Source organism: Capricornis sumatraensis, chromosome 2 (assembly GCF_032405125.1).
Source record: "Capricornis sumatraensis isolate serow.1 chromosome 2, serow.2, whole genome shotgun sequence".
NCBI classification, from domain to species: Eukaryota; Metazoa; Chordata; class Mammalia; order Artiodactyla; family Bovidae; genus Capricornis; species Capricornis sumatraensis.
Genome location: NC_091070.1, coordinates 220877386 through 220898620, shown reverse-complemented (window position 1 = coordinate 220898620; position 21235 = coordinate 220877386). Strand labels below are relative to the sequence as shown.

The window sequence follows — 21235 nt, the reverse complement described above, 5'->3', positions numbered from 1 at the left end:
TAAACACTATTAGAGTATGAATGATAAGGCGCAACAAAAACAAGCAGTGCAGCAATAAAACCGATAAATATGAAACTACACAGCTGCACACAGTTATGAAAACTACTACGTGAAAAGAGCAGGCGCCTACATGAAAACAGGCTCGCACGTGGCAGTCGGCACGCAGGGGTGAAGGCAGGGAAGGACGACCGCGAAACTGACCGGCACACGGAGCTGGCGACTCCCAGCCCGCGTCCGGCACCGCGGCCTCACGCCTCCTGGGCAGCGCGCGAGGGGCCTGTGTGCGCCGGGCTTAGTAGCCGTGGCCGTGCCAGACATGCTGGTGCACACATTTGCTCCTTGCTTTTTACCTTTAATGTAATAGCAAAATGTCCACTGAGTGAACACAGCTTCACTGAGCAAATCGCCGCCCCCTGCCCCCCTCCCCGCCCCAGCTGGCATTATCAGCACTTCACACTTTTATAGAAGTTGTATTTCTTAGCTGTTTTCCTGACAACAAAAAGCACTGTGTCCACTGCAGAAAACCAAGTCAAATGAGAAGCCCAAGAAGATGAAAACTGCCTGGGACCCGGTTGCTGGGAGACGACGTTTGCTGCTGCGAGGTTCAGTCCCTCGAGCACCCAGCCGTCTCTCTAAACCAGGAAGAGGTTCTCCACGGGTCACTGTGCAAACAGCCAGTGTCACTGCTGATGTTTCCTGAACGTGTCCTGCTCAGGCTCCACTCTGCTGAAACGAGACTCTGAGTGGCTCCAGAGTCACCCGACAGGCGGCCACACCCAGACCAGCCCGGACGGCGGTCGCCAGGGCCTCCAGGTTCACAAGCAACACCGTGACACGTGTCCGCCCACAGAGCTTCCTCTTCACTCAGGACTCCTTTCTGCAAACAGGGCCCCAGGACTGGAATTGCCACGTAAATGATGGGCTAACTTTAGGATTCCCGTTGCAGCCACGCCAGGCTATTCCCTAAAAGGGGATTGAAGACTATATCGGGGGCGTTTACGCAGAAGCACTAACCTGCCGCGGCAAGTCCACTTTGAGGGCACGGAGAGACATCCGGGTCTTGCTGTGTCTCCTGCAAGCAGAGGACAGGCGGTGAGCCCCACGCCCTGCTTGCCTGACCCCACTGCTTTTTTTTTTCCATCTTCAGTGCATTTTAATAAGAATGCCATCATCAGAGGAGCTCCTGGAGCACACACCGTTAGGGTGCCGAGCCCGTCTCTAAAGCAGCGCGTGCTGCGCCCGTAAGGAAGGGCTCCCATGAAAACAGGCTGGGGTTTGTAAGACGCCCTGAGGCATCTAACTAGAAACGGCAGGATGATGGAAAACAAGACTGCAAGCAAAACTCCACGTGCAGAAGAGGCGGCATTAGGGGAGAGCCCCACACTCACAGAGCTTCAGGTCCACAGTCTAACACTGTGAACACCGTGCTCTGTAAAAACACCACGTCTAGGAGGAGCGAGGCAAACTGGAGCAAGTGTCACCTGCATCTGAACAACTTAAGTGACAGTAAAGCGTGAGCCATCACCGTGAAACGGAGCAGAAGAGGCGGAGCCCAAGTGTCAAGACGCACGTCGACACAGCGGAAGCGCCTTTCATTCAGGCAAAGCCTAAGACACTTAGAACGCTGGCTTAAGCGCCCACACTCTGCATCGTGAGGACGAGAGCGCTCACCTTTCATACGGAGCCCTCTTCATCCCACCGCCTTTGACATAGTCAGCAAGCTGTTTCTGAGTTCTTCCACTGCAAATAAAATTCAGATTTTACAGGAAAGAATAAACGGGAATACACAGCACTAATTCTTCGCAGAAGCAAAGGAAAAGTAAGACTTGCCCAGCCTCTGTCTTAACTTTACATGTGCATTTAAAAAGTATGCTTTCCATTAATAAGCATAACCACTGTTCCAGACACCGTTAGGAGGCCCCTTTCCCCACTGCTCTATTTGCCGCGCTTCCAGCGGTTCTGTGGCTGCAGCCTGTGCGGAACTCTCTGTCCGTGAGCCACGGGCACCCTGACTGGACGTTTGGGTTCTCAGTGCCACGAGGAAAGAGCTGCCCAGTGCGGCCGCTCACCTGTATCTGAAGGAGGAGCCTCTGCTGAAGAGGACTGCTTTAGCTTTCGGCTTGGGCTGATCAGAGAGTCTGAAGAAGGTGTGATGCTCCACACAGATCTTCCAGAAGCTCTTACATTCGTCTCTGCTGCCCAACACGAACTCCAGGGTGTCCTGGTAGGGCCCCTACGAGTGGAAAGGCAAAGGCTCGAGTGGCCACAGCAGGAAGAACATTTAGGAAGGCCGCAGGCTACTCCAAAGTTAGAAATTAGGGAGGTTTTCTTTCTGAAAGTTGTATACAGACTGCTGGTTCCGTTTATAGTTGAGAGGAGAAAAATACAGTGGAATATTTCTTTGTAGAAATATCAGAGGAGTGCGGTCATCTAAGTCACAGGGCTAACATTTTGAAGCTTCTCTTTGAAACCTTTTCCCACGTTAGAGGAAACCAAGGCATCTTTCTGTGCTGGCTGACACATTTACCTGTCGTCACCCACTCACTTTCCTGTGGGTTTTCTGAGGGTGTTTTGCATGAGCAGGACACAAAGGTTTTCAGGCCCACGAGCATCACCATGAAGAAAGCACTGCCGTATCTCTCATGGTTATTGCTTAGGATAAATTCCTAGAAATGTTATACTGAACTCAAAAACAACGCACATTTTTGGACATTGTGATGTTCATTACCAAATTACTTTCCAATAGAGTATAATAGCAATACTTTAACTCCTATATTTAATCCTAAAAATCTTAAGTGCTTAGGAATCGGTATAACACATAACCTTGCCAGGTGTAGAAATAGACACAGTTCAGAATTTTGCACTAATTCTCTTATTTCCCTGTCTCTGTGGAATAACTGCCAAAAACATTTTTTTTAACTTATAGAGGAAAAATCTAGCCTTTTACTTGCATTTTATAAGTGTTCTTGGCATTCTTTACACTTCTCTTTCATTTAGAAGAAATATTTGAATAACAAACAATTAAGCTATCTGTCCACACTTTCTGCACAAAATAAACACACTTGCAGGTCGCAGTGACCCTGGTTTGACAAAACCCCTGCTAATCCCCGGCCTCTGAGAAGCTTAGGGGCGGCCCCTCCCGGGACTGGCCCAGGCTCTCCAAGGTGAGGCTGAGCTGCAGCCCACAGGGCCCCCTCCCACAGCGGCTGGCTGATCTGTCTCCCAGCTTCCTGGCACAGTGGACGTGTAACACCGTGAGCATCTTAAGAGTTGTCTCAAGTATTGGATTTTTTCCTCCCATCAGACTGTATAGACATTTACGTCTGTCCCTTTTTACTGCTGCCGCTGCTAAGTCGCTTCAGTCGTGCCCGACTCTGTAAATTTATATTTAATTATTAACTTACGGAGTCACAAAAGAAAGGAACATTTATTTTCTGAAAGTCAAGGCTTCCTCAGTTAGAACCACAGAAGGGTCAATTTCTGAGTCAAAGACACAGAATTCTGGAAACACCCTCCGTTCCTGCTGGACAGAAGCCCAGCACTGACTTGCTGCGGGGCTTCGGACCACAGCTAAACCCTCTGCACTGCAGCGCTGTCGCCCAAAAGAGGAGCGGCTGCAGGGGAGCTATGGTTCTCAGCAGCCCGGGAGCCCGTCAGCCGTGGACGCTCTCAGGCCACTCGGCCACCCCGGGCTGCCAGCACACCCTGAGGCGGGCCCCACTGGGCAGGTCTCCCCAGAGCCCACCCCCAGCCACCTACCCTGTTCTCACATTCCCTTGTGCGTTATGCTGAAATGACACACAGCAATTAACCACTGAGCAGAGGGGATGGTCCCTCAACTTCAGGGGCTCTCGTGATGGTACTCACATGGACCTCCGGGTGGAGTTTGATGAGAAACCTTTTCCTCTTGAAGCTGAGCTTTCGGAGCCTGGACCAGTTGAAAGTGTTGATTCTGGTGCTGCTCTAAAATCCAAGAGATGGACGCTGAGTAACGGCACACATGTAATCCAGATGCACACACACGCTTTCTCATGAGACAGAGGTGTGAGTTACAGCCTTGCTAGAAAGCGCAGCGTTATATTTAGAAGCAAATTATATTTAGAACTCATTATACAGTTGGCACATTCAAAACGACAATTAAAATGTCAATACTAAACATACTAATCTGTTTTAAGAAGAACACTTTATTGCTCTGATAAAGCTTTGATAAACTTTTTTTGGTCAGTGTTAACAGTGAACATTTTGCAGCCATCCCAGCAAGGACAGCGCTCTGGAGGGACTTGGGGGTGGAGGGATGGAGCAGAGCTGAGTTTCTCAGCGAAGGAAAGAGAGGTGGATGGAGTGATCCCAGGGGTGCCTGATGGACCCAGAGCTGGGGCTGAACTCCGGACTCCTCAGACAGAGTGAGCGCTGGGGCCCAGACCCCGGCTTCTAAACACTCTTCACCTTGGAGACTGGGACTGTCTGCTCTTCCAGGGTGGGGCAGGCAAGGAACAAAGGAACCTCGACCATGTTATTGTGTGAAAAAGTAAATAAGTGCTGAGAAAGGGTGGGGAGATGCTGAAAGGCACAGACGTCACCTGAGGGGCGATTTAAAGACCAATAGAAACAATAACAGCGGACCAAACAACTGATCACAACCCGGATCACAACCCGAGTAGCAGAAGACCAGGAGACAGTGCACGCGTCCACAGAGACGAGATAAAACAGACAACCCGAATCACAACCCGAGTAGCAGAAGACCAGGAGACAGTCCACATGATGAGAAAGCCCCTCCAGCAGCCTGAATAACGGCATTTTAAAAGCGGCCTTTCGGCCACCGTGAGGGAAGTTCAGTCTTAACGTATCTCTCCACAAATACCAACTACAAAGGACAAAAGTCTCCTTGCGGGCTTCCCTGGTGGTGCAGTGGATAAGAACCCACCTGCCAAAGCAGGGCCCACGGGCTCCATCCCCAGTCTGGGAGGACCGCGTATGCCGAGTAGCTGAGACGCACCGCCACTCCTGAGCCTGGGCACAGCAGCGAGGAGGAGCCCTGCTCACCACGGCCAGAGAAGGCCCGAGCGCAGCGGCAGAGACCCAGCGCGGCCAACCAGCAAAGCCACAGCCTGTGGTAAGGCAGCTTGCAGCGAAGAGGCCTGTCCGCGCCTTCCGAGCAGGTGCCGGATGCCGCCCCCGGCAGGGACGGACGGCGCGCCCCCCGGCCCGTGACTCGCTGCCCAGGCAGCTTAGTCTCAGCAGCAGCCGGGCTGGGCAGGCCCACGTCACGAATGACTGACCCGGACCTTCTGGGGCACCGCAGCCGTGAGGACAAGGAGAGGAGGGAGACACTTCCCGCTGACGATCCCGGGCAGACCCTGGCTGGGCGCAGCAGCTCAGCTTGGGTGGCAGCATCTGAGATCATGAGGCGGGCGCGCCTGGGGAACCCGGGTGGGGGTCCCCGGTGAAGGGGCTTGTGGTACACTCTTGCTTGTACTTGTCTGAACTTGAAAAAGCTTTTCAGAATAAAAACTCTGAATGTGTGGAAACACTCTCTGGCATTTTCTTTTCTGTCCTTGGTCTTCGTGACCATTTACTCTTTTCCACAAACTCAGGATGGGGGGACGGCAAGATGAAGAATGCTCTCCATTCAAGATACAAGCCCAGCACTTTAGCCGTAAGGCAGGTTTGGAAACACGCACAACACGGACAGGCTCCGAAACGAGGGGACGCAGAGGCGCCGAGGCCGGTCCCAGGGAGGGGCAGAGGACGCGTGTCCAGGGGCAGAGGACGCGTGTCCAGGGGCAGAGGACGCGTGTCCAGGGGCAGAGGACGCGTGTCCGCGGACAGAGGCAGAGGGTCAGCGAAGCCGGGGGCGGCGGGACCAGGGCCCCGGAGGGCGGCATCGACGTGTTCTGGAATCGGGGCGACAGCTGCACGATTCTGCGAGTATATTAATACTGAAAACGCTGACTTATACTTCTGAAGGGTGGACTTCACGTTCTGTGAATTCCGTCTCAATTCCTTGCATTCCTAAGAGATGTCCCTGAGATTCCCGACTCAAACGTCAGCCCCCACCTCCCTGCGCGGCCGACACGCAGTCACTCCACCTGCGGCTCAGAATGAGACACGGGAGGCTTCTCAACTCCATCCTCAAAACCAGCAAACCTTAAAACATCAACAGAAGGAAAGGCCGCACCTCAGCTCCCGGCCCTGGACGCAGGGGCTCACGGGAGGCGGGAAGAGGGTCTGTCCGACAACGCCTGCGCGTCCACACAGCTGGCTCACGCTGCTGTCTGCCTGGACCACACCCCACGGGACCGCGTCCACCCCTCCCTACGGGCCCCCCAAATCTGACCTGTGCTGTTGGTCATGTGAGCGCTGCTCGCAAACTGGGCAGGGGTGGGTCGCAACTGCCTTTTCCTCCTTTCTGTGTAATTCTCCCAGTGCTGCTGTCTCTCCATAATTTTCTATGTGCCCGTCACTGGTTCAGCTCAAAACTTCCCTGCAGACCTTTAAAACTCTTCAATGTGATCTCACCATGACATCTCTGACCGGCTCTTTTTTTTGGTTGTGCCATAGGGCTTGCAGGATCTCAGTTCCCTGACCAGGGAATGAACCTGGGACCCAGGGATTGAACAGGAGACATGGGTTCGATCCCTGGAAGGGAAGATCCCCTGGAGGAGGAAATGGCAACCTACTCCAGTATTTTTGCCTGGAAAATCCCATGGACGGAGGAGCCTGGCGGGCTGCAGTCCCGCGGAGGACAGAAAGAGTTGGACACGACTGAGCGCGTGCGCACACACACGCCCCACAGCAGCGAAGGCGCTGAGTCCTCACCTCTGGGGCCCCAGGGGACTCTCGGTCAGGTCCGCTTCTTTCCTGGCAGTCTTCCCTGGAGCCCCTGCGTCCTTCTGCTGACACAGGTTCTCCGCATCCGGGCATGGCCACCCCCTCCACTCCTCAACACGCCAGCCTGTGTCCTCGGCTCCTACCTGCGTCCTCTCCTGCACCTTCGGCCTCAGAAGGCTTCATGGGGACTGAGTTTTCTGAAGAGCGGCACGTCTGGAAATTCTTTTACTTTCTTCTTGGGTAGGAGTCTGGCTGCACAGGCGCTGGAAATGACTTTTTTTCACATTTAGAACCTCCATCCAGCAGTGTCCAGCCCGGCGGCATTTCATGCCTCCCCGCCTCTCCCCAGGAAGCCCTCTGATCTTCTGTGTTCTGACGTCTCAGATGGACAAGTCCTGCCAGATCTCCATTCACTAGGAGTAAAGCCTGTGGGCACCTTCCATCTGGAAACCCGCGCCTGGAGGTTTGGACGCTTCTCCTCCAGTAACGTCTGTAGCAATTCCTCTGCTGCCATTTGGATCCAGCCTGTAGAATCCTGGGATGCTGGGCCGCCTGGGCGCTGCTGGAGTTCCCTCTCCTTCTCTCTCCGTCTCTCACCCTTTGTCTCTCTCTGCTTTGCGGAGCTCTCAGCCTCCCAGGCCTCCTGCTGCCAGCCTGCGCCTCTCCGGGCCCCTGTGTCCCTGCGCCTGACGGGCTCTTGCTTCAAGGTGTGGGCTTGTGCTTCTGAGGCTTCTTCGAGAAGGCCTGACACACACACTCAAGGTTGGTGGTGACCCTGCTTTGAGCAAGTCTACGGGCACCGTTTTCCCAGCAGCGTTCACTCACTTCTCTGTACCACATTTTGGGAATTCTCACAGTATTTCAAACCTCTTATCATACCTGCTAAGGTATTTGTCATCAGTGATCTTCGACATTACTTCTGCAAAGGGATTATGACTCTCTGAAGGCTCAGATAGCGGTTAACACTTTTAGCAACAATGCACTTTTAAATTAAAAAAGAAAGAACACGCACTACAGTCACACACTAACAAGGCCCCACCCTGGGTCCAGACTTAGCGTTCCCCTCCCCCCTCTGTCTTCCCCGGGGGCTCAGACGGTAAAGCGTCTGCCTACAGTGCGGGGGACCCGGGTTCAATTCCTGGGTCGGGAAAATCTCCCGGAGAAGGAAATGGCAACCCGCTCCAGTACTCTTGCCTGGAGAATCCCATGGACGGAGGAACCTGGGAGGCTACAGTCCATGGGGTCGCAGACAGTCAGACACGACTGAGCGACTTCACTTTCACTTTCTTTCTCTCCTCTTCTGAAAGCCTGCTGACTCTAGTCACCATCTGAGGGGTGCCGACGCCAGCTTTTCCACAGGGAATAAATCGTGTGTGTGTGTGATTTCCTCCCTTTTCCCCACAAGAGGCAGCAAGTTGCACACACAGCTCTGAGCACTCTCTCCCTGTAGCAGCGCATCTCAAAGGCCGTCCCGTTTATGAGGACAGCGCCTGCATCCTCGGGACAGGTGGCCAGTGACCCTGTGACGTGGGTGCAGCGCCGTGTGCGTTGTAACCAGCCTTCTAACAGTTAATTACCAATATTTTACCATGACAAACCAGGCCAGAGTAAAAACTCACAAGAGAGAGTTTACGCTCATGCTGAAGCTGTGCCCACTCCTTGGGGACGAGGCGTGGGGCAGACAGGCTTTCCTGCTTTCGCACCCCCTCCAGGCCCGAGTTTCTGCTTCTCTGAGTCTCTTCTTCCCACAAGTTTGACACCTGCCCTGCAAATACCATCTTCCTTGGAAAGAAGGCTTTCCTCAAGTCCCTGGTTCTCCCTGTCACCGTCTAAGTTCAGCAGGAGGCCCCAGGTGTGCCAAGTCGGGGACCGTCTGGGAAGCCCTGGCCAGGCACCGCCAGGGGACGCTGGTCTACGGGGCACTAGTCAAGGCCCAGTGTCTCTCCAAGGATGCTTATTAGCTGAAACAGAGAGAGCAGTAACGATGCAGGCGGAGAGCCAGAAAGCATGGGGTCAGCGTTCGCGTCGCCAGAGAGGCCAGGTGGTGCCCGAGGTCACACCCCCGAGGGGTCATGTGTCCCCTGCACGTGGCCCAGCTGGGCACCGTCCCTGACTCTAGCCACAGGAAAACGGTACCCGGACTGATCCAGTGTTCCGGGTCACAGGCAGCTGCAGCACGAGAGCTGAACGTTATGGCTACTTCTAGACTGCATCCTGTCCTGCAGGAAAACAGGAGCTGCGTGGACATGACCGGCCAGGTGACAAGGGGGACAGACCCGTAGATTGAGGGGCCTCAGTGACAGCTGCGCAGCAGCCCCGACAGGGCGTGGTCTCCTCCTGGGGGGCACACAGATGCTCTCAGGGGAAAGGGCCCTGCGAGGGCAGCGTACCCTCAAGGCTTCAGAACGTGCGTGTCTGTATGTGTCTCTGTGTACGTGTGCACACGTCTCTCTCTCTCTGCATATGCGTGTGCCTGTCTGTGCGTGTACAGCTCCCCAGGCAGTGTTAGTGGTAAAGCACCCGCCCGCCAGTGTGGAAGACCTAAGAGATGTGGGCTTTATCCCTGGGTCGGGAAGGTCCCCGGGAGGAGGGCAGGGCAGCCCACTGCAGCACTCTTGCCTGGAGAATCCCATGGACAGAGGAGCCTGGGGGGCTGCAGTCCATGGGGTTGCGAAGAGTCAGACGTGCTGGCAGCGACCCAGCGCACACATGTGCACCTGTGTGTGTCGTGTCTGTGCGTGTGTACGTCCCGCTTGTGTGTCTCTCTGTGTATGTGTGTGTGTGTCTGTGGGTGTTTGTATATAAGTGTGTCTCTGTGTGGATGTGGTCTGTTTCTGTATATATGTATCTCTGTACATGTGTGTGTCTCTGTGTCTGTCTGTGTGTGTCTGTGTATCAGTATGTATGTGTGTGTATATGTGGTTTGTATGTCTGTGTTTGTCTCTGTGTATCTGTAGGTATGTCTGTGTATCTCTGTGTGTGTGTACATGTGGTCTCTGTGTATATGTGTCTGTGTGTGGATGTGGTCTGTGTGTATATTTGTGTGTCAGTGTGTGTATATGTGTTCTGTGTCTGTGTGCTGCTATTTGTATATGTGATCTGTGTGTGTGTGTGTGTGTGTGTGTGTGTGTGTGTGTGGAGGGGCAGGGAGTGAGAACACGGGCCTGGGGGGAACTCGTGTGATGAGCACGTGGGACTCTGCATGCTCGTCTGATTCTCAGTGTTTTCAGATCGTCTGCGATGAGTCTTTGAAGAGGAGGCTCTGAGGGCTGGCCGGCAGCTCCCAGGGCTGGAGTGGGGACCCCGGGGTCAGAAGCCCACTTGCAGGCACTGCCCTCCACCTCCAAGGGGAGGCCCCCGCCCGGGGTGGGGCGGCCGCTCTAACTGTCCTGCCTCCGGCCCCGCTCCCGCGCCCATCCCCCTCGCCTTCCGAGCTCCCAGCTCCGCTGATAGCCCTTGCTCTCTGTCGTCTCCCTTCCATTCTTGGCTCTTACTGACTTCAAGTTTAAAAAATTCCTTCACTTTATTCCAGTGGGGATTCTGAGGGAGTGGAAATGGATTCAATCTGCCGCCTTTAACCCAACGTCTCTAATCCTTTGCTTTTGCAATTTCTTCTGGTCATAGATGACTTGTTCTTTTCTGGAAGAATGACAGCCTCGATTCAGGGCTGTGCTTGCCCCTGTGTGCCGGGCAGGGGCCGCCGGCAGAGGGCGTGCGAGTGGGGCCTGGGCACGGCGGGGCCTGGGCGCTCAGGAGGAGGCCACACCGCTGACGCTCTAAGTGCAAGCCTGGCATTCTTTCCGACAGGAAACTGAAATTTGATGCCTGATTTTAAAAGAGAAAGGAAGAGAAGGCGAAACTAAGCGTTCTTGGTTGGGGAGGCTGGGCTCAGACCGGCTGTCTCAGGGGCTGCGTGAAGCCCGTCTCGGAGGGAGGCGCTGCAGCTGGAGGCCTCGTTCCCCGAGGTGCCGAGGTCCTGGGCGGGACCCGCGCCAGCGAGGGCCCTGGAACCCAGGCAGCCCCGCGCCACGGAGGGCCCTGGAGCCCAGGCAGCCCCGCGCCACGGAGGGCCCTGGAGCCCAGGCAGCCCCGCGCCACGGAGGGCCCTGGAGCCCAGGCAGCCCCGCGCCACGGAGGGCCCTGGAGCCCAGGCAGCCCCGCGCCACGGAGGGCCCTGGAGCCCAGGCAGCCCCGCGCCACGGAGGGCCCTGGAGCCCAGGCGGGTGCCCGCAGCTGCTTCCGGGTGCTTCACACCACCCGGCCCAGCACGCAGATACGTCACCAGAAACACGGCTCGGGGCCCTTCACGTATCTCCTCCCGCGCTCACACCCAGCGGGTGCAGACGGCCCCAGGACCACGGGCGCGGCCCGAGGCTCTCCACGTGGCTCGGGCTCCTGCAGTCAGTGGGACTGTGGCCCGCGCGGCGGAGACCCCACGCTCAGCAGCCCCCCCAGCCCCGGGGCAGACGCCGGCCTGCAGGGTGCTCTGAGCCCCCGGGTGAGGTTCCGAGGGACGACCTTCCAAACAGCATTAGAAGGAAGAGTGGGCTCCGGGACAGAGTCCAGGGCTGGGAAACGACCTCTCTAAGCGGGACAGGCGGGACCGCACAGTCCAAACGCCTCCCAGTGTGAGGTGACTCGGCGACAAAGACTTGCCAGCACACGTGAGGAGGGCACCCCGCCACCTACCTGGAAGACCAGGACGCCCGTGTGTGAAACGGCCAGCTTGATCTTGGCCCCCTCCCGGTCAGAAGCCGAGTGAAACCTGATGCCGTACATGTCCAGCTTCCGGGCAATTTCCAGCACCTGGAAGTCTGACTCAGCCGGCGTCTGGCCCCTGCAATGAAAGACAGCAAGTTCACAGCGCTCCTGAGAGCAGAAACTCAGACAGAGAGACCAGGAAACAGAGCGGACACACAAGCAGCACAGGGGCTCTGGTCTTCAGAGGGGCCGGCCACGCCCTACAGATGTTTACCCACAACGAACACTGCACAGCGGCCACAGAAGCTGTCCCCTTCCTTCCGGTTGGTACTCCCCAGGGGGCAGATACTTTCTTTGCACTCCTGAGATGCTCAGCTTTATAATTTTATCTTCATACAGACAAAGTGATGTCCAAACATTACAGGCAGAGACAAGTACTAAAGACGGGACACACCACGTATTTAATGGTATTTAATGGTATCTCAGTGCGTCAAGGCTGTATATTGTCACCCTGCTTATTTAACTTCTATGCAGAGTACATCATGAGAAACGCTGGACTGGAAGAAACACAAGCTGGAATCAAGATTGCAGGGAGAAATATCAATAACCTCAGATATGCAGATGACACCACCCTTATGGCAGAAAGTGAAGAGGAACTAAAAAGCCTCTTGATGAAAGTGAAAGAGGAGAGTGAAAAAGTTGGCTTAAAGCTCAACATTCAGAAAACGAAGATCATGGCATCCGGTCCCATCACTTCATGGGAAATAGATGGGGAAACAGTGTCAGACTTTATTTTTTTGGGCTCCAGAATCACTGCAGACGGTGACTGCAGCCATGAAATTAAAAGACGCTTCCTCCTTGGAAGAAAAATTGTGACCAACCTAGATAGCATATTCAAAAGCAGAGACATTGCTTTGCCAACAAAGGTCCGTCTAGTCAAGGCTATGGTTTTTCCAGTAGTCATGTATGGATGTGACAGTTGGACTGTGAAGAAGGCTGAGTGCCGAAGAATGGATGCTTTTGACCTGTGGTGTTGGAGAAGATTCTTGAGAGTCCTTTGGACTGCAAGGAGATCCAACCAGTCATTCTGAAGGAGATCAGCCCTGGGATTTCTTTGGAAGGAATGATGCTAAAGCTGAAGCTCCAGTACTTTGGCCACCTCATGCGAAGAGTTGACTCATTGGAAAAGACTCTGATGCTGGGAGGGATTGGGGGCAGGAGGAGAAGGGGACGACCGAGGATGAGATGGCTGGATGGCATCACGGACTCTATGGACGTGAGTCTGAGTGAACTCCGGGAGATGGTGATGGACAGGGAGGCCTGGAGTGCTGCGATTTCATGGGGTCGCAAAGAGTCAGACACGACTGAACGACTGGACTGAACTGAACTGAACTGAACTGAATGGTATTTAACGGACGTCCCTGGTGGCTCAAGTGGTTAAGCGTCTGTCTATAATGCGGGAGACCCGGGTTCGATCCCTGGGTCAGGAAGATCCCCTGGAGAAGGAAATGGCAACCCAGTACTATTGCCTGGAAAATCCCATGGACAGAGGAGCCTGGTAGGCTACAGTCCATGGGGTCGGAAAGAGTCGGACACGACTGAGCGACTTCACTTTCATTAAACCCACTTCAAAACTTTAAAAGGTACAATGCTAATCATTAGAATATACCTTTATAAAAATTAAATTATGCAAATGAACAAAAATAGAACCACCAAAACAACTGGCGTTATCCTTGCCTGGCACACAGTCCGCAGACAGTGAGCAGCTCCAGGGCAGGGTGCTTAGGACAGCCCAAAGCCTCCACGAGCAACTTCCATAAACAGCTCTTTTTCCTTCTTGCTTCTGAAAGCCTGAGTTTTTGGATCTTTTAGGAATAACACGACTGCTTGGCTTACGCCATTCTTGGAATTTCCATCCTTTGATGAAAATGTGCGTCCTTTGAATCTGACTAGACACTTATCAACTGACAATCTAATAAGCCCTCAGCAAGGCGATGGCCCTGCTGCGTGCACGCGTCTTCTTCGCCTGCTCATCTCTTGGTGGACACTGTTTTCTGGGCATCGCAAGGAGCACAGCTGTGAGCACGGGGCTGGACGCATCTTGTCCAGTCAGGGTTTCTGTTTTCTTTCGAAAAACACCCAGGAATGGAATTTTTTATTTAATTTTAGATTTTTTAAATTGGAGTTGATTTACAGTGTTGTGTTAGCTTTTGGCGCAGAGCACAGTGAATCTGATGCATATACGTATGTCTCCTCTTTTCTGGATTCTTCTCCCGTGGAGGCCATCACAGAACTGGGTCCATTTTTGGTTTCTTGAAGAGCCTCCAGTGTGCCTTCCACGGCTGCCGCACCGATGTGCGCTCTCACCAGCAGTGCGCGAGGGCTGCTTCAGCTCCACAGCCTCCCCAACACTTATGCCCGTCTTTTTAGGAAAGGACATACAGCTGAGGTACAATATTATATAGGCTACAGGTGTGTCACAGGAGTCATAATTTTTAAAGGTTACATACTCCATTTATAGTTGTTATAAATACTGGCTATATATTTAGAAGTCAGTGAACTAAAATGAACCAGAATGGGTGAATTTAATTCAGATGACCATTATATCTACTAGAGTGGGCAAAACCCTTTCAGAAGAAATGGAGTAGCTCTCATAGTCAACAAAAGAGTCCAAAATGCAGTACTTGGGTACAATCTCAAAAACGACAGAATGATCTGTTTGTTTTCAAGGCAAACCTTTCAATATTACAGTAATCTAAGTCTATGCCCCAACCGCTAATGCCAAAGAAGCTGAAATTGAATGGTCCGAAAGTGAAGAGGAGCTAAAAAGCCTCCTGATGAAAGTGAAAGAGGAGAGTGAAAAAGTTGGCTTAAAGCTCAACATTCAGAAAACAAAGGTCATGGCATCCGGTCCCATCACTTCACGGGAAATAGATGGGGAAACAGTGGAAACAGTGTCAGACTTTATTTTTGGGGGCTCCAAAATCACTGCAGATGGTGACTGCAGCCATGAAATTAAAAGACGCTTACTCCTTGGAAGAAAGATTATGACTGACCTAGATAGCATATTGAAAAGCAGAGACATTACCTTGCCGACTAAGGTCCATCTAGTCAAGGCTATGGTTTTTCCTGTGGTCATGTGTGGATGTGAGAGTTGGACTGTGAAGGCTGAGTGCTGAAGAATGGATGCTTTTGAACTGTGGTGTTGGAGAAGACTCTTGAGGGTCCCTTGGACTGCAAGGAGATCCAACCAGTCCATTCTGAAGGAGGTCAGCCCTGGGATTTCTTTGGAAGGAGTGATGCTAAAGCTGAAACTCCAGTACTCTGGCCACCTCATGCGAAGAGTTGACTCATTGGAAAAGACTTTGATGCTGGGAGGGATTGGGGGCAGGAGGAGAAGAGGACGACCGAGGATGAGATGGCTGGATAGGATCACGGATTCGATGGACGTGAGTCTGAATGAACTCTGGGAGCTGGTGATGGACAGGGAGGCCTGGCGTGCTGCAATTCATGGGGTCGGAAAGAGTCGAACACGACTGAGCGACTGAACTGAACTGATAAAGACCTACAAGACCTTCTAGAACTAACACCAAAAAATCATGTCCTTTTCATCATAGGGGACTGGAATGCAAAAGTAGGAAGTCAAGAAATACCTGGAGTAATAGTCAGATTTGGCCTTGGAGGATAGAATGAAGCAGGGCAAACGCTAACAGTTTTGCCAAGAAAACACACTGGTCCTAGCAAACACCCTCTTCCAACAACACAAAAGATGACTCTACACATGGATATCACCAGATGGCGAATACTGAAATCAGTTTGATTATATTCTTTGCAGCCGAAGATGGAGAAGCTCTATACAGTCAGCAAGAACAAGACCAGGAGCTGACTGTGACTCAGATCATGAACTCCTTATTGCCAAATTCAAACTTAAATTGAAGAAAGCAGGGAAAACCACTAGACCACTCAGGTATGACCTAAGTCAAACCCCTTACGATTATACAGTGGAAGTGAGAAATAGATTCAAGGGATTAGATCTGATAGATAGAGTGCCTGATGAAATATGGACAGAGGTTCATGACATTGTACAGGAGACAGGGATCAAGACCATCCCCAAGAAAAAGAAATGCAAAAATGCAAAATGGCTGTCTGGGGAGGCCTTACAAATAGCTATGGAAAGAAGAGAAGCGAAAAGCCAAGGAGAAAAGGAAAGATATAAGCATCTGAATGCAGAGTTCCAGAGAATAGCAAGGAGAGACAAGAAAGCCTTCCTCAGTGATCAGTGCAAAGAAACAGAGGAAAGTAATAGAATGGGAAAGACTAGAGATTCTTCAAGAAAGTTAGAGATACCAAGGGAACATTTCATGCAAAGATGAGCACAATAAAGGACAGAAATGGTCTGGACCTAACAGAAGCAGAAGATATTAAGAAGAGGAGGCAAGAATACAAAGAACTATATAAAACAGATCTTCACGACCCAGATAACCAGGATGGTGTGATCACTCACCTAGAGCCAGACATCCTACAGTGTGGAATCAAGTGGGCCTTAGGAAGCATCACTATGAACAAAGCTAGTGGAGGTGATGGAATTCCAGTTGAGGTTTTTTCCAGTCCTAAAAGATGATGCTGTGAAAGTGCTGCACTCAATATGATAGCCAATTTGGAAAACTCAGCAGTGGCCACAAGACTGGAAAAGGTCCGTTTTCATTCCAATCCCAAAGAAAGGTAATGCCAAAGAATGCTCAAAGTACCACACAATTGCACTCATCTCTCATGCTAGTAAAGTAACGCTCAGAGTTCTCCACGCCAGGCTGCAAACGTGAACCAAGAACTTCCAGATGAGTCAAGCTGGATTTAGAAAAGGCAGAGGAACCAGAGATTAAATTGCCAACATCTGCTGGATCATAGAAAAAGAAAGAGAGTTCCAGAAAAAACATCTATTTCTGCTTCATTGACTACACTAAAGCCTTTGACTGTGTGGATCACAACCAACTGCGGAAAATTCTTCAAGAGATGGAAATATCAGACCACCTTACCTGCCTCCTGAGAAATCTGTATGCAGGTCAAGAAGCAACAGTTAGAACCAGACATGGAACAATGGGCTGATTCAAAGTTGGGAAAGGAGGACATCAAGGCTGCATACTGTCACCTGCTTATTTAACTTATACGCAGAGTTCAGTTCAGTTCACTCGCTCAGTCGCGTCTGACTCTGCGACCCCATGAACCGCAGCACGCCAGGCCTCCCCGTCCATCACCAGCTCCCGGAGCCTGCTCAAACTCACGTCCATCAGGTCAGTGATGCCACCCAACCATCTCATCCTCTGTCATCCCCTTCTCCTCCTTCCCTCAGTCTTTCCCAGCATCAGGGTCTTTTCCAAGGAGTCAACTCTTTGCATCAGGTGGCCAAAGTATTGGAGCTTCAGCTTCAGCATCAGTCCTTCCAATGAACATTTAGGACTGATCTCCTTAGGACTGACTGGTTTGATTTCCTTGCAGTGTACATCATGCGAAATGCCGGGCTAGAGGAAACACAAGCTGGAATCAAGACTGCTGGGAGAAATATCAGTAACCTCAGATACACAGATGACACCACCCTAATGGGAGAAAGTGAATAACAACTAAACAGCCTTTTGATGAAAGTGCAAGAGGAGAGTGAAAGAGCATGCTTAAAAATCAACCTTCAAAAAACTAAGATCATGGCATCTTGTCCATCACTTCATGGCAAATAGGTGGGAAAACAACGGAAACAGTGTCAGACTTTATTTTCCTGGGCTCCAAAATCACTGCAGATGGTGACCGCAGCCAGGAAATTAAAAGACGCCTGTTCCTTGGAAGAAAAGCTGTGACCAACCTAGGGAGCACATTAAAAAGCAGAGACATTACTTTGCTGACAAACATCCATCTAGTCAAGCTATGGCTTTTCCAGTGGTCATGTATGGATGTGAGAGCTGGACTATAAAGGAAGCTGAAGAATTGATGCTTTTGAACTGTGGTGTTGGAGAAGACTCTTGAGAGTCCCTTGAATTGCAAGGAGATCCAACCAGTCCATCCTAAAGGAGATCAGTCCTGGGTGTTCACTGGGAGGACTGATGCTGAAGCTGAAGCTCCAATACTAATAGTCTGGCCACCTGATGTGAAGAGTCAACTCATCAGAAAAAGACCCTGATGCTGGGAAAGGCTGAAGGCAGGAGGAGAGCGAGAAGACGAGATGGTTGCCTGGCAGCACTGACTCGAGGGACACGAGCTTGAGCAAGCTCCAGAAGGTGGTGAAGGACAGGGAAGCCTGCCATCCCTCGGGTCGCCAAGAGTCAGGCGCGACCGACAACGGAGCAGCTGGCTATGTTGCCTGTGTGTGCAGTGCCGCCTGTAGCTCACCTGCTTTACACGCAGCAGCTGTCCCTCTCGCCCGCCCGCCCCACGCCCCCTCCCCACCCCTCTGCCCACTGGCATGCACCAGTCTGTGGCCTGCATCTCGCGTCTGTCCCTGCTTTGCCCTCCCCACTAGTTCGCTGTATTCGCAGGATCCTACATGTGAGTGAGGCCACGCAGCATCTGTTCTTCTCTGTCTGGGTTCTCTCACTCGGCACTAGCCCTCCAGGTCCGTCCACACTGTTGCAGGTAGCAGGGTTTCTTTCTCACTGTGGCTGAGTAGTGCTCCACGGTGTGTGTGTACACATGTGCACACACACACGCGCGCGCATGCACACACCCCACGTCTTCTTTGCCCACTCCTCTGCTGAGGTGTTTCCTGTCTTCTGCAGCAGCCTCTGGCAGGTGTGAGGCGGTGTCTCACTGTGGCTTTGCGGTGCGCCTCCCTGCTGCCTGTGGCGCCGAGCACCATTCACGTGCCTGTGTTTCCTTAGAAAGACGTCTCCTCGGGTCCCCCGCTCAGTTTTCAATCAGGCTGCTTGCTTGTTCACGTTGAGCTGTAGGGCTTCTGTGTGTATTTTGGACGCTGACTCCTTACCAGACGTATTTTCTCCTATGCAGTAGGTAGCCTTTTGTTTTGTTGATAAGTTTCCTTTGCTGTGCAAAAGCTTTTTGGTTTTATTAGGTCCCATTTGCTAATTTTTGCTTGTTCCTCTTGCCTGAGGAGACAGACCCAGATCGATAGTTGACCCTTGAACAAATCAGGGGTTAGGGGCCCCAACCCTCTGCACACACCCGCCGTCGGCCCTTGGTATCCATGGTTCTGCGTCTGAGAATTCAACCCGCCTCAGACCACCCAACGGAGCATCTGCTTCTGAAAACAGCCCGTGTGTGAGTGGACTTGCCAGGTCGAGCCTGTGTTGCTAAGGGTCCTGCTGTATTGCGCAAGCCCACGCCCAAGAGCACACCGTCTGCTGTCTTCCAGGGGTTTCATGGTTTCAGGTTCTACGAGGCTCTTTCTGGCTCCACAGCTTGAACCGGGACTAGGGCCTCGGGTGCTGGCCGCCTGTACGGCCTCGGGTGCTGGCCACCTACGGCCCCAGGCTGTGGGCTCGGCGCATCCTTGCAGTTCATCTTTGCAGTTCATCCTTGCGGTCCTCGCAGAGTGGGCTCCACCTGTCACTCCAGCCCATGGGTCACAGCTGACAGGTCTGGAGGCCAGTGCTGCCCGACCAGACGCGCAGAAGGCCCCTGTGGCTGCAAGCAGAACACGTGGGCAAGTGCCTCCCTCAGGAAGGGGGGGGACCTTCAGTGGTCTGACCTGAGTCTGCGTCACTCAAACCCACCCCCACGCCGAGCTGACAGCAGGGCCTGCAGCGGAGCCTCACCCACAGGGCGTCGGGGCGTCTGCAGGCTCCCTCCCCGGGGCCAGGCCTCCAGGACCCTCCCCGCCAGCAGCTCCCCAGTCTGGCCTGGCCTCTCCATCTTAGTCCCTCTTCGGTCACCCTCACCTCACCCCAGGGCTGCGGCACAGGTGACCCCACCCTGGACCCCCGACCCGGCGTGGCCGCCACAGGACCTGGTCTGCCCCAGGGAGGGGCAGGCGCGAGCATTGCCCGAGCCTGACGATGCCCCACTCACGCGAGCTCGCGGTGAAATGCCAGGATCCTGTGCAGGGCGCGCTCCTGCTGCGGCACATACTCGTGGGTGCGCAGGTGCTCCCGGTCCAGCACCTCATCGTAGTCCCCGACTTCCGCTGAGGCGAGAGAGGAACAGTAGGCCATCTTAGCGCTTGCGTAAAAATACAAGCATGTAAATGCACGAACTAAAAGCAAAAAAATTATTCTGATTCTGTAGTAAAAGAATATACCCCTCAAACAAAATCCTGAACTTGATTTCCCCAAATATCTTATGCTAGTAGAGGCAGACACACAGGTGAAGGGAATTTCTCCTGAGTCCTGAACAGGAAAGATGCTGGTGAGCAACGCGGGTGGCAGATCCTGAGCTGCTGTAGGCTACATTTTCGTCCATGCTTTCTGTCAGCTGTCTCAAGACCACTGCACCCAGGATAAGGTCCTGTGTTTCGTTTTGGGATAATGTATTTTAAATTGTTTTTTCCTTCAGGACTTCTCAAATTCTCAAGAAACAACGACTGTCTCTAGTTTCACGTATTTTAAGGCTTCACTTATTTGAAAAACAGTGGCTAAAGCCCAGTCATAAGCATGCACTCTGTTTGGAGACAGTTCCACCCTCACAGAAGGCCTGCAGGCACAGGACCACGCCGCGGCACAGGTGTGTGCACAACAGGGCCTGCTCCCTCCACTGCGCACACCGCACCCAGACCAGGACCGCCTGCGGCTGAGTCTCAGCTGCTGCACGGTGCGCCTTGGAAGCTGCCTGACGTGTCTCTGAAGCCAAGGACCAGGTAGAACCCTACAGCACATCTAGCCGCGTGCGTGCTCACCGGCCTCCAGTCTCCGAAGCACAGGCCCGAGGTGGACCAGTCACTGAGGGACACGTGAACTGCACACACAGCCCTCAGGCAGGAGGCACCGCCAAATGGCGGTGTGCACGGAAGAGCCAGCTTCCATCTGAGATGACCCGGACAAGCAAGCACTAAAAGACTCCTGAGAGTCCCTTGGACGGCAAGGAGATCCACCGAGTCAATCCTAAAGGAAATCAGTCCTGAACACTCACTGGAAGGACTGATGCCGAAGCTGTTCTCCAATACTTTGGCCACCCAGTGAGAAGAGCCAACTCATTGGAAAAGCCCCCGATGCTGAGAGAGATTGAAGGCAGGAGGAGAAGGGGACGACAGGAGATGAGGCAGCTGGATGGCATCACCGACTCAATGGACATGAGTTTGAGCAAACTCTGGGAGACAGTGAAGGACAGGGAAGCCTGGCCATTCTGGAGTGTGGGCGCTCGACCACGGGGTCCCCGCTGCAGTCCATGGGGTCACACAGAGTCAGACACAACTTAACAACCAAACAACAATAAAGATGCTTCAACACTTGTGTTGCCAACTGTGGACAAGACCCACCTGGCAGGATGGCAAACCTCTGAGAACACTTGCTGTTTGGAGATGGTGTGTCAGGGAGGGACCAAGGAAGGCACATACACCATGTCCTAACATGCTGGAGCCTCTCTCTGCCCTGCTTCCTGCGCCCACACTCCAGAGCGTCCACTCTGCACAGGAGACTCGGTCCAGCGCCCACACTCCAGAGCGTCCACTCTGCACAGGAGACTCGGTCCAGCGCCCACACTCCAGAGCGTCCACTCTGCACAGGAGACTCGGTCCAGCGCCCACACTCCAGACTGCCCACTCTGCACAGAA

General features: G+C 53.0%; 1 protein-coding gene across 2 annotated transcripts in view; it reads right to left on the bottom strand.

Moving 5' to 3' along the window:
* The window catches only part of FARP2 (FERM, ARH/RhoGEF and pleckstrin domain protein 2), a 90840-nt gene that overhangs the window by 28199 nt on the left and 41406 nt on the right, over positions 1-21235 (bottom strand). For both annotated transcript variants that reach the window (XM_068966687.1, XM_068966688.1), the window contains exons 6-11: positions 19540-19654; positions 11521-11668; positions 3868-3963; positions 2070-2233; positions 1672-1740; positions 1015-1072 (exon numbers count right to left, since the gene is read on the bottom strand). In XM_068966687.1, coding sequence (XP_068822788.1) covers positions 1015-1072; positions 1672-1740; positions 2070-2233; positions 3868-3963; positions 11521-11668; positions 19540-19654 — 650 coding nt within the window. The remainder of the gene's footprint in view (positions 1-1014; positions 1073-1671; positions 1741-2069; positions 2234-3867; positions 3964-11520; positions 11669-19539; positions 19655-21235) is intronic.